We start from the raw sequence: 13,431 nt of genomic DNA on the forward strand, positions 1-13,431 counted from the left end.
AAACTCTAAAAAATAATGATATATAAAATTATAAAAAATGGCATAACTCGAAGTCGTCATTCAATCCATATGGTTGCATGGTATCTAGATTAAAGATCCATTTCATCTCAGCCCTTCCTATAGTCTTAATTGGATCGCCACCCCTCCAGTTTGTATTAACTTTTTGTATACCCAAAAACTCTATATGACCGGGATCACAGTTATGATGATCTCTAAAGTGGAGGGACACGCTATGCTTATCAAAACCTCTTTTTACATTCCGCACATGTTCCTGTATTCTAGTGTTCAGAACCCTTGTGGTTCTAGCAACATATATTAAATTACAGGGACATCTAATCATATAAATAATCTTAGTAGAATGGCATGTAATCAATTCTTTTATTTTGAACTTCCTTGTGTCGTCTCTGGGATGTTGGAAGTCTCTTACAACACGTTTTTTGCTATTTGTGTTTTTACACGCCGTACAGGAACCGCAACCATAAAATCCAGCTGCTTCATTAAAAAATTGTTTCATTTGTGGCTTAGGAGGAATGTGATTGTGCACCAAATTACTCTTTAAACTCGGGATGCCCCTATATGTGATCATAGGTTTTTCTGGTAATAGGGGGTAGAGGATGGGGTCATCTCTCAGGATTGACCAATGTCTCCTAATTATTCTTCGCAACTGTTTATTATCACTATTAAAATCACAAATAAAATTAAAATTAAAATTTTGCATTTCTCTGTTCATGTTTTTTTCTTTGTATTGTATTAAGTCCAATCTATTAGTCTGTTCCACCTCTATATAGGCTTTATCCAAAAGTTAAAGTAAAGTAAAGTATTTTGTTTAAAAATCATTAATTATTCTGAGTGATTGTTCCTGGAACGTGTTTTCATCCGTACAGTTACGTTTCACCCTTAAAAGTTGTGTCTTGGGGGCGTTAAGCAGCCAAGGGGAGAAGTGGCAACTTGTTTCCCCTATATAACTGTTGACATCAACTTTTTTGAAGAAGGTACAGGTTTTTAACATGTTCTTTTCTACATATATTTTGAGGTCAAGAAATTCAACTGAACTCTTACTGTAATTACTGCTCAACTTGATCCCCCAGTCGTTGTTATTGAGATGCGATAAAAAAAGGTTCAAAGTCTGCTCACTCCCCTTCCAAATGAAAAAAATATCGTCTATGTAACGGCGATAGGTCACGAGGTTTTATATTTTTAACCCCTGGTGGTGGTTATTCTTTACAAGTGACACAGTGGTTATAGTTGTCACATCCAATCCCAAAATCTAACTTCAGAAGGATAATCTACCATTTATTGGTGTTTATTCATCGTAAAGTAGTATATTTAGTGATTTATATATAACTATTTTTTATTTAGGAAGTGAATTGTCCCTTTAAGTGAAATGAATGACTATAGAGTCCCTTTATGAACACAAAAAAGCACAAAACATTTAAAGCTTGTGAGAAATTGTGTCCACTAGTTCATCAGTGAATTATAAAGAGTTGTTGCCGAATTATTCACTTTTTCTTATATCTATTTCTGTCAACATGCATTTAGACTTTTCTTTATATCTATAGGCAGGCACGCAGACTTTCAACAGAGCAATGCTGTTTAATGTTGGATTTAAAGAAGCAATGAAAGATCGCAAATGGGACTGTGTCATTTTCCACGATGTGGATCACATTCCAGAAAATGATCGAAACTACTATGGCTGTGGAGAAATGCCACGTCACTTTGCAACAAAACTTGACAAGTATATGTACATGTAAGTTACACTTTTTTTTAATACATTGCTGTTTTAAATCACAGCAAAAAGTTGTGCAAGTGTTAATAAAAACAGATAACTGCCAGAGTATTGCAAAAAGCAAACACTATTGCCTATGAATTTTGGAAAGTGTTAATTCCAATTTTTGCAGAAACACAATTTTAGGGCCATTACCTTGGTGTATATTTACATTTATTTTGTTCAGAATTTGGTGTGTGTGTGTAAGATATTATAAAGTGGTATTTGCACTTTCATTTGCTAAAACCGTTTTAGCCATATATTGTTATGTGTAATTACAAATCTAAATAATCTTGGGGTACACAAGAAGCAATAAAGTTTCCCTCTGAATTATAACATGTATGCACAGGGCCGCCATCAGGGGGTGACAACCATGACTTTGTTAGTGGCTCGGTGGTCCTGGGGCGCCTCACATACCCGATCTGTAGCGGCGGAACTGCCGCCGGTGCTGGTGCACCAGGGGCCACACGCTGATGGAGTCCATTGGGAGGCCCATGCACATAAGGCCACCTCATGGGCATTTGTCTACAGGGGCCTTGTCAGAGCTGCGGCCCCTTAATAGCACAATGTGTCTATTTGTCAGTATGCCACCAAAAATGAACAGGATACACGTGAACACCAAACCAGGTGCAAAAATGCAGAATGAATAAGAGTGTATAAAAATAAATATACTCAATTTAAAAATAAATAAATGCCTCTATATAAAATGTCCGCAGTTATGTTCAAATAAATCAATAGTGCATCTGTTCTCGATGTCCAAATATCTTTAGGCAGGTAGCAAAAAAGTGTCAGTATATTGAAAAAAAGAATTCTTTTTCAAAAAAGCATTCTATAGATGTATGTATATCTGTGTTTCAGTGTGTATCTGTATGTCACCAACATTCACACACATACTCCATACAAAACATGCTTATATTCAAACATACATTGTGTGTGTGTGTGTATGTATGTATGTATGTATGTATATATATATATATATATATGTATATTTTTTTGGATTTATATATGTGTATGTATAATATGTAATCTATAATATGTGTGTATGAGAATGATGAATAAACATACCACCCAAGAGGGGTGAGAAAAGCAAATACTTTTTATATATTTGTGTGTATAATATATGTGTAGTGGATGCAGTGTGTGTGTGTGTATATATATATATATATATATATAAAATATACACACACGCACACACTCTGCATCCACTACACATGCAGTAACACACAAATACACAAACCACACACTGCACCCACAACAGACTCTCCCTGTTTCCACTATACACACTGCATTCTTGTGGACGGACTTGGCTTGGACATAGGCCCCGAGGGTGGGCCCTTAACTTTGTGATTAATTTGTTTGCATGCAGCAAAAACAAGCTTATGCTAAAAACTCACTCTTGAACACACATAAAGTACAGTTATTGATTGTGTTGTACAAGGATTTTAAATGGATTTTAAAGGATTTTACCTTTGTGCTTAAAAGAAAAAAAAATACAAACAGTCATACTTAGACCAAGACAAGTGGATCAAGCACATGTAAAGTTAGACAGAAACACAAAATATAGTGCTCATTGCACTCATTTAACCAGAGCGGTGTAACTGCTCAACTTTATCAGCATCTCAGGTATGAATCACCCCCCTCTCCAGACCACACAGCTATTTTTTTCAGGTAATGAAAGCAGGGATGGAGTTTCACGTTTGTACAAATAATGTTTCTTTTATACTATCACCTAAAGATGGCATTAGAATTAACATAGTTCAGTTTCAAAGTTCACCAAACTCACCAGTGTGTAAAATGAACTCCCAACGAATCTTATACCATCTCCATTGTAGTTATTCCCCAATATAATCACAGACTCCAAATGAGATGACTGACTACCTCGTAAAAAAACTAAATCCAGTGTGGTACAAAATGGAAAAGCAGGCTTACATAGTTTTCTTTTTGAAATATTTGTTTTAAATTTGCATTCTTTTGTACGTTTGTGCTGTGTTAATAATACGCGTACAATTTGTGCATGGTAAGACATGCACGTTGTCAGTGTTATATCATAACCAAAGGTAAATTAAAATTAAGTAGGCTAGCTTGAGATTAAGGGATACTCCACTGCTCAAATAAAAAAAAGGAAAAAAAAGAAGGGGATCACTGTTTAGAAGATATACCCTCAATTTTTTTTTTTCCATTGGGGTATATCTAAAAACTGCTTTTAGAAGTTCCATATCTCTAGCCTGAAGCCTCTGCCAGCCCCCTCAACTTCTAACCCATGCCTAGACTTTCTGCGGATGTCCAATTACAGACTTTGAAATGCAGATGAATGAGAAGTCTTTGCCTCTTGAGTTTAGCTCATCTGAGCTAAATAACCAGGAAATAATAGGATCGGTCCCTGGCTTGCATTCCTTGGAGTAACCAGGTTAATTTATGAAAATGCCAATTTCTATTGAAATCTGCAAAATTTGTAAAATAAAGAGGAGGACACACACACTTTAAGCACACAAAGCATTTTATCAAACTGAAGTGCCTTAGGGTTCATGAGTGTCCCTTTGAGGATTATTTCTAGATGATGCTTGTAATGTGTCATAGTATAAAATTTACTTAAAATGAACTGTATTGGACAACTGTCTGTATTCTGTTGCTTTACGTTTTAAATTATTTCATGCTTTTTCAGTCTACCATACAATGAGTTTTTTGGAGGCGTTAGTGGATTGACTGTGGAACAATATAGAAAGATCAATGGTTTTCCAAATGCTTTCTGGGGATGGGGAGGAGAAGATGATGATTTATGGAACAGGTTGGTGACTTTTGATTATAACAAGCAAATGGCCATTGAGTTTTCGTAAACCTTTAATTCTAGGAATTTAAGTATACAGAACCCACTTTGGTGCAATTTCTCTCACAGACTTTGAATATTCTTGGCAAAATATGGTTAAAATTAACTGCTCGTGATATTTGTACGCAAATCCCTACTATGTTTACCTTATCGTTCACTGATATGTACCATTATCAGGGCAAAAGGTGTAAAATTGATCTTGATGTAAAATTTACAGATAAAAATAGTGAATTTAAAAGGACACTACAATTACCGTAACACTACAGCACACAGTCTTGCGTTTTAGAACAGGTTTGACTTTTTAACTAAGGTCCACTGGGTGCTGCTCCCATCTGCCACTACAGCTCATTGAGAGCCAGAAGCTCCTGCTCAGGTGTTTGTTTGCTCCTCTGACAACTATGTGTGTGGGAGGGTAAGGGGACCCTTAGCATCATAACTACTAGCATCTATTTTAGTGGTTATGGCTGTATAGCATAAAGGAACTCTCCACTGTCTTATTTACATGTTGTTTTAAAACAGTCAAACACAAATATTTTTGGTTGATAGAGAAGAGATTTATTGATAATGAACGAATATATACATATTTCAGTGCATGTGATCTACATAGTGATCAAAACCAGGGTTCAGTATCCTTTTCGACATGTCTTTCAGATTTAATTTTTGTAAAGTGTATTTATATTATAGTCACAACCAATTTTATTTATTGTTTTCAGAGTATAAGTGTGAAAATTGTTAAAATATGGAATGTATAGCTCCTATAAATACCAAACATTGTTATATAGGGGAATATTCACTAAATGCCAAACATTGTTATATAGGGGAATATTCACTAAATGCCAAACATTGTTATATAGGGGAATATTCACTAAATGCCAAACATTGTTATATAGGGGAATATTCACTAAATGCCAAACATTGTTATATAGGGGAATATTCACTAAATGCAAAACATTGTTATACAGGGGAATATTCACTAAATACCAAACATTGTTATATAGGGGAATATTCACTAAATGCCAAACATTGTTATATTCCCCTATATCCCTATATAACAATGTTTGGCATTTAGTGAATATTCCCCTATATAACAATGTTTGGTATTTAGTGAATATTCCCCTGTATAACAATGTTTGGCATTTAGTGAATATTCCCCTATATAACAATGTTTGGCATTTAGTAAATATAGGGGAATAAGCCAATCAGAGTGCTCTTTGTCATTTTACACAGCGTGGGAAAATTCCAAAGAACTTTCCCACGCTGTGTAAAATGACACAGAGCACTGTGATTGGATGGATTTCAAGTGCTCTGTGTCATTTTACACAGTGTGGAAAAGTTCTTTGGAATTTTCCCACGCTGTGTAAAATGACAAAGAGCACTCTGATTGGCTTAAACCAGCCAATCAGAGTGTTCTTAGCCTAATTGCAGGGCGAAGCAAGGCTTTATAAGCCTTCCCCCCGCCCTGTAGAGCTCAGTCTGCGCGGAGCCCTCCATGGGTGAAGATGGATTTTTTTTTTTTGCGCTCGTTTTTTTTTAATTGCGTCGGTTATTATGGTTTTTTATTTGCCCTTTTTTGGGGCTGAAAAAAGATTTTAGAAGAACGAAAACATCGAATGGTAAGTTGTTTTTTTCTAATTTTTTTTTTACAGGTTCTTAGTTAAAGGCTCATTATTTTTAGGGTGAGGGGGTAGGTAGGGGGATACCGTATTTATTTGAGTATAACGCGCAAAATTTTGTACCGATTTTTTATTTAAAATTAGGGGTGCGCGTTATACTCAAATAAATATTCGAGTGGGTGCTCCAATTATACCTCCCAGGACCGCCGGGCTCATTACAAGCCCGGCGGTCCTGGGGGGGGCGGGCAGCAAGCGTTTACTCACCTCCGTGCAGCTCCTCCAGCTTCCCAGTGTAAATCTCGTGAGACCCGCGGCCAGCTCTGACGTCAGAGCTGGCCGCGGGTCTCGCGAGATTTACACTGGGAAGCTGGAGGAGCTGCACGGAGGTGAGTAAACGCTTGCTGCCCGCCCCCCCTAGGACCGCCGGGCTTGTAATGAGCCCGGCGGTCGGTATTATCGGAGCACCCACTCGAATATTTATTCGAGTATAACAAGCACCCTAATTTTAGATTAAAAATCGGTATAACATTTTATACCGATTTTTAATCGAAAATTAGGGGTGCGCGTTATACACGTGTGCGCGTTATACTCGAATAAATACGGTAATTCTTTTTTTTGGGGGGAGGGAGGGGGCGACTAGGGTCCCCCCCTTATTGTTTTTTTTAGGGCCCCCACCCACCGCTCAGGGGTGGGGGCCGGGGGGGGGCAGTATGTCCCCCCCCCCCTCATTATTTTTATTCCCCTATATAACAAAGTTTGGTATTTAGTGAATTTTCCCCTGTATAACAATGTTTTGCATTTAGTGAATTTTCCCCTATATAACAATGTTTTGCATTTAGTGAATATAGGGGAATAATCACTAAATGCAAAACATTGTTATATAGGGGAATATAACAATGTTTGGCATTTAGTGAATATTCCCCTATATAGCAATGTTTGGCCTGTACTGATGCAGAGCAGCAAAGAAAGAGGAAGTTATTTGTGGGGATGGGAGTTTTAGTGTACCTAACTTTTTTCTGATTGGTTATTTTAGAAAGAGAGTAAAGAGAGGCTTAAGCAAATATGAAGCCTCCTGTCATGTTATATAATTGACACAACTGTATTTACTTAGTTATGTAGGAAGGTTTCCTCTGCTTTATACATTCCATCAGATAGTGTTGAGCTCAGGGCCTGTGCAAGGATTTTTGGGTACATAGGCGAGGATGCATTTTTCCGCACCCCACTCTCTAAAAATAACATCTTAACCAGCCCCTTTCCCCTCCCCGTCCATTAGTGGTCCCCTCCCTTCCCTGTCCCTTAGTCTTCCTCTCCCCTCCCCCCTCTTTTCCCTGTCCCTTGGTGTTTCTCTCCCCTCCCCTCCCTGTCTCTTGGTGCACCCCCCACACTCCCCTTCCTTGTGTGCCTCCCACCTCTCTTGTAGCGTTGCTGAGCGTAGAAGATCCTCTACAGGAGCTTCAGTTTTCTGTACCCATCTGGACTGACAGGAAGTGCTCTCTGTGAGCACCTCCTTTTTGTCTGGCCAAAAACAGGAAACAGAAGCTCCTGTACCGCGCTCTGCTACACTCAGTGGTGTAAACATACTAACAGTCACACACGCTCAATGACAGACACACAGACGTCACTGACAGACACAGACTCACTGATCTGATTCACACTCTTTCATTGACACACACTCACTCACTGATTTGACAGACACTCACAAACACTCACAAACACACACAGACAAACACATTAATATTAAATGTCCACCCAGTCTCCCTACCTTCAGTACGGCGAAGAGCAGAGTTCCACCAGACGCGGCAAGGGAGTTCTAACCTCTCTGCTCTGCTCCCTCGCGGGCTGTCTACTGATGCCGGGAGCCGGAGTATGATGTCGTATTTCGTCTCCCGCGGCATCAGCAAACATCGCGCAAGGGATCTGAGCAGAGCGGTTAGAGCTCCCTCGCCACGTCTGATTAGAACACAGCTGTGCCAGGGGTCCAGAAGGTGGCCTGGCAGGAGGGAGAGCTTCCCTCCTGCCGGTCACTGAAATCTTGCATCCCCAGAGCCGGTGCGCCCTAAGGCCGCCTGTGCCAACTTATGGACGCGCCGGTCCCTGGTGGAGCTAAAAACATTCTCAATTTCTCTCTTCTGCATGTTAATATTTGCATACAAGTATGCATAACATTTAATTTTCATTATTATTTTGCCTACATCTTGTGAACATATGCTGTATTTGTTTTTAGGAGAGGAGTGTGTGTTTACGTACTATTGTCTGCTTGCATTTGTTCAGCAACTTCATTTTTTTTTCTCTAGGGTTCATTATGCTGGCTTTAATGTATCCAGACCTGAAGGTGATCTAGGGAAGTACAAGTCAATTCCTCATCACCACAGAGGCGAAGTCCAGTTTTTAGGCCGGTAAGTGCAAAAAGTTATTCTGCATGCTCAATGCGATTTTCAGGGAAGCACCTCTAGCGGCTGTCAGGAAGACAGCCACAAGAGGCTGGATTAACCTTGCATTGTAAAATAGCAATTTCTCTGAAACTGCTATGTTTACAGCTGCAGGGTTAAAACCTGGGGGACCTGGCACCCAGACCACTTCATTGAGCTGAAGTGGTCTTGGTGACTACAGTAGTCCTTTAAAACAGGTCTGGTCAAATATTCCTAAGAATTAATATTAATGCAAAGTTTTCACACAAGTTTGCACACACATCTTAAGCCATCCTCTTACATATACTGTACCTGATTAGCTGCCCTATTGCACTCATGTACACATACTTCGCCACTCATTTGTTCATGTATGCAGACATACCAGGTCACCTTTGTAGGACATTGCTGCATTGCTTTGTCTTTTAACAGTGCAAAAAACAACTTTATTTTTTTTATAGATTGGACTTTGGTGCATTTATTGTAAATAAAAAAATGTAAGTTTTAATATATATATTTTTTTCTCTTTGCTTTTCATAGGTACAAGTTATTAAGATACTCTAAAGAACGGCAGTATCTTGATGGGTTAAGTAATCTAATTTATGCTCCAAATATCTCATATGAAAAGTTTTATAAAAATATAACTGTAAACCTTGTACCAGAGCTGGCTCCTGTGAAGGACTACTAATGAACTGCTCGCTGTCTGAAATCCATATGCCTGTAGGATCAAGACTTAAAAACTCCATGAAAGAGTCGACTATCTCCAACTTGTTCCTAGAGTTAAAAGTACTTTTCAGACTCTTAGACCATGCATTTGTCTCTTAAGCCAGCAGCTGCTATATCAATGTTTACAGTGGAAGACTTCTCAGAACCCTAATCTTGTTACACCAAATACTGCATTTTTCAATCCACTCTAGATCAGAAAATATAATTTTTACTCTTAAATTAAACCATTATTTCTATGTTCTTATCTTAACATGCAAGGGTTTTTTTGTTTTTTTTTTCCATTGTACTGGTGTACATATGTACATATGTATGTTTTTGTGTAATTATATCTGTATGTTTGAATGCACTTAGTGTCCGCTTCTAAAGAGGCACCTGTGTAGTGCACGCCCTTTTCCTCCCGATAACCTGTTTTCCTTTATTGTTGCTCTCCTTAAATCACTGCAATCAGCAATGTAACAGAATTGTTTGCAGCATCATTGTAGCTCCTGCTTAATTTTAGCGCTTTCATTCTTACTGTGATCTTTCTGCTGTGCCTTGTCCCAAAAGTGCACTGTTGTATGATGTTATGGGCACTGTTTATCCTGTTGGATTGAGCAGGAATTTTAGAGACTGTCAGGTTATTCATTAAAGGGTGAATTGTTCAAAGTGTATATAAAGTTTGAGACTAAAATATATGAACAGAAAACATCTAACTTAAAGTTGCATTTCTTGAACTAAAATTAGAAATTTACTTGAATTCCCATTCATTCACTCTTTAGTAAATAACCATGAGTGTTTAACTGCTCCACTGTATCCATTTGAAAATTGCTATACTGCATCCATAAATGCACATGGCCAGCAGCAATATTTATGCTTTGACTTTCTAATTTTGCCCTGGTATGAAGAGGTCTCATGTGCCAAGACAATATTAAACCAGCATCTTGTACTGTTGACACATGTCAGGATAGAACCATGGATTTGTGCAATTGATGCCAGATTCTAACTCTACCATCTGAATGTCGCAACATAAAACTTAATTCATCAGACCAAGCAGCAATTAATAATTTTATAGTCTAGTGCTAGTGGTCACATGCTCACTGTGGTCTCTTATTTCTGTTGAGTGGAACTAGGCATGTTCTTTCTCTAATGTAGCCCATACTTTTAACATTTTGTACAGTTAAGAGATACCCTAATGCACACTAATGCACACTAATGCACACTATCACTTTAAATGAGTCTGGCCATTCTCTTTTTAACCTCTGTCATTAACACAGAACAGCCAGCCTTCTGATTTTTAGTTTTTGGCATACATCTCTCCAGGATTCAGGTTTAAATGAGTGAGTGTCAACTGCCTCTGAGATGCTAGGTTTGCTATGTTTGGCACCAAAAATCATACCACAGTCAAAGTTGCTTAGTTCATATTTGTTCCTCCATTCTAAGTTTAATCTATGTATTAACTATACTTGAAGGAACACTCAAACACTATAACCCTAAAGCTCGCTGTAATGGTTATTGTGCCATGAGTACTTTGGCAACCCATTGTTAGTCAAACTGGTTTTGAATGGGTTGACTTCCTACCTGGGGTCAACTGGGCACCATTCCTTGCCTCCAATACTAACTCCAGAGAGCTGGAAGGTCCTAAGTAAGAACTTCTGTGAGCCCACCTGAGCTACTTAGCTAATTGAAGCTTAGCATTGGAAGCAGTGGCTGGCACTTGGCGCACCTTAGATAAGTAAAACAGTTCAAAAGCGGAGGCAACTTGAACCATAACCACTAAAGTTAGCTGTAGTGGTGATGGTGCTTGAAATGTTACCTCATAACCATGTCTGCATGCTCTATTTATTGAGTTAGCCACGTGATTCACAACTTGTTTGTATTAAACAGGTGTTCCTAATGAAGTGACCCCTGAGTGCATTGTATACCTGTATAAAATAGACTGTGTGTGTGTTTGTGTGTGTATATGTTTGTATGTATGTACATATATATATATATATAGAGAGATGTTTGTGTGTATACATACACACACACGTTCACAAACAAATTTGTGTTCCTACACTGAAAGCTGTATTTGTTTTGTTGTTGTACACTTTAGCATGTGTTTGACATACAACTTTGTTTAAAAAGTGTGTGTGTGTGTGTGTGTGTGTATATACATATGTGCACACAGAATATCTGAAAAGTGTTTTTTTTCTTTTCTTTTTTCTTCAATGAAACCCTTCATTGTATTGAATGGACACTTTTTAGGTTTATGAATACTTTAGAATAATATTGGATTTTGCACTAGAAGTAATTGTATCCAAGGTATCAGTACTGAATAACTCTCATGGCATTTCTGTTTATTGCATGAATGTAAATATGAGAATTTTAACCAAACATGTAAAATGAAAGAAATTTTGAGAGGCTGGCTATGACTGTAAACTGTTATAATGGTTTGTGAGCTTGAGGCCTACTGGAAATTTATGTTAAAGGTTTCTTTGTGAGCTGTAGTTTTTATTTAACTTTATTTTTTATTTAAGGGACCTTCTACCAAAGCCTAGAAAATGCAACCTAGGCCCTTGCGGTACTGAATGTTATATACAGTCAACTTTTGTAGACTTCTATAATTTTGTTCTATGGCATCTTTTCTGTATAATATATCTAATGTTACATATCATATTCCGAACTTTGTTACAAATATGTGCCAACTGTGTCAAATGTCAGGGAGCTGATGCCAAGCAATGTTTGCTTTTTCCTTGTGTGTTATTTTTAATGTTGCTTAATTTATTTTTTTTATAAAGTATATATTTTTTTGTTGCACATACTTTTAGTTAAACCAGAATGAGCCGCATGTTTTCTTCTTTGGAAGTTTGACATATTTTGGTGATTGTTTTGCTAAGAGTCGCATGCATATTTAATACTTAATTCTCCATTTTTGTAGGTCACTTTTTGTTATTGTTTGCCTTACTTTTGACTGTTATGAAGAGAATTTTGGTAACAATTTGCCAGCAAAAGAGTTCAATTATATTGTACTGGGTAATTCAAAACAAGTTTTTGGGTCAGATTATAATTCTTCGTGTCTGATTTTGTAAATTTTTCTTTTTTGTATTGTCCGTTGATGTCGGTTTTGTTTTTCTGTTTATTTTGTTTCCCACTAAAAATTTTAATTTTATTAACAAATGGCACTTATTGTTTCCATGTTATGTTATTGTTTGTCAATGAAAATATATTTGTTTGCACTACAAGAATTTCATTTTTTTCTTCGTCTTCAAATTTACAACTTTTAAGATATGTGCAAATTTATTTCTATGGTTAATATATGCCTCTCCTTCATTTACATTTTAAATGTATCCTGCTTAAAGGAACACGTTGGTGTTAAGAAAACATCCTTTGTATTCCTAACACTAACGTGCCCCTCTACCGATGTCGCTCGGTGCTGGGTCGCACTCTGCCGCCCCTACGTCGGTCGATTGGGTGACCTAATGCGCATGCGAGCAAAGCTCATGTATTAGGCAAAACTCCATGAAACTCTATGAAGTGCCTCTGTTACTAAAAGGGGACAGGGACAGTGCACCCAGACCACTTCAATGAGATTAAAGGAGCACTTTAGGTTCAGGAACACAACATATATGTCTGACCCTATAGTGTTAAAGCCACCCTCTAGCCCTCCTGGCCCTCTCTTGCCTTCCTAAATATAGTTTAATCATACTAGTATTCAAGCCTGAAGCTGCTGGCTCTGCCCCTGTCTTCTACAGACCTGCAAGCTGTCTGCTGACATCATCAGAAGTGTTGTTCTGAACCAATCACTGTGCTTCCCCATAGGATTGCCTGAGACTGTCAAGGAGGCAGATCAGGGGCAGAGCAAACACCAAGTCAAACACAGCCCTGACCAACCAGCATCTCGTCATAGAGATGAAATGAATCAATAAATCTTTATGAGGAAAGTTTAGTGTCTGCATGCAGTGGGTGGAGACACTGATGCATACTAGGCAAGACTGAGATATGAAGCATCTCTAGCAGCCATCTAAGGAGTGGCCAGTGAAGTTATCATTAGGCTGTAATGTAAACACTGCCTTTTTTCTGAAAAGACTGTGTTTACAGCAAAATGCCTGAAGGGGATGATTCTACTCACCAGAACAAATG

General features: G+C 38.0%; 1 protein-coding gene across 1 annotated transcript in view; it reads left to right on the plus strand.

The window, feature by feature from the left end:
* The window catches only part of B4GALT6 (beta-1,4-galactosyltransferase 6), a 74,539-nt gene extending 64,031 nt beyond the window's left edge, over positions 1-10,508 (plus strand). The window contains exons 6-9 of the mRNA XM_063451445.1: positions 1,560-1,747; positions 4,428-4,550; positions 8,497-8,598; positions 9,148-10,508. Of these exons, the coding sequence (XP_063307515.1) occupies positions 1,560-1,747; positions 4,428-4,550; positions 8,497-8,598; positions 9,148-9,295 (561 nt within the window). The 3' untranslated portion in view covers positions 9,296-10,508. The remainder of the gene's footprint in view (positions 1-1,559; positions 1,748-4,427; positions 4,551-8,496; positions 8,599-9,147) is intronic.
* The last annotated feature ends 2,923 nt before the right edge of the window (positions 10,509-13,431 follow it).

Source organism: Pelobates fuscus, chromosome 4, assembly GCF_036172605.1.
Source record: "Pelobates fuscus isolate aPelFus1 chromosome 4, aPelFus1.pri, whole genome shotgun sequence".
Taxonomy (NCBI): domain Eukaryota; kingdom Metazoa; phylum Chordata; class Amphibia; order Anura; family Pelobatidae; genus Pelobates; species Pelobates fuscus.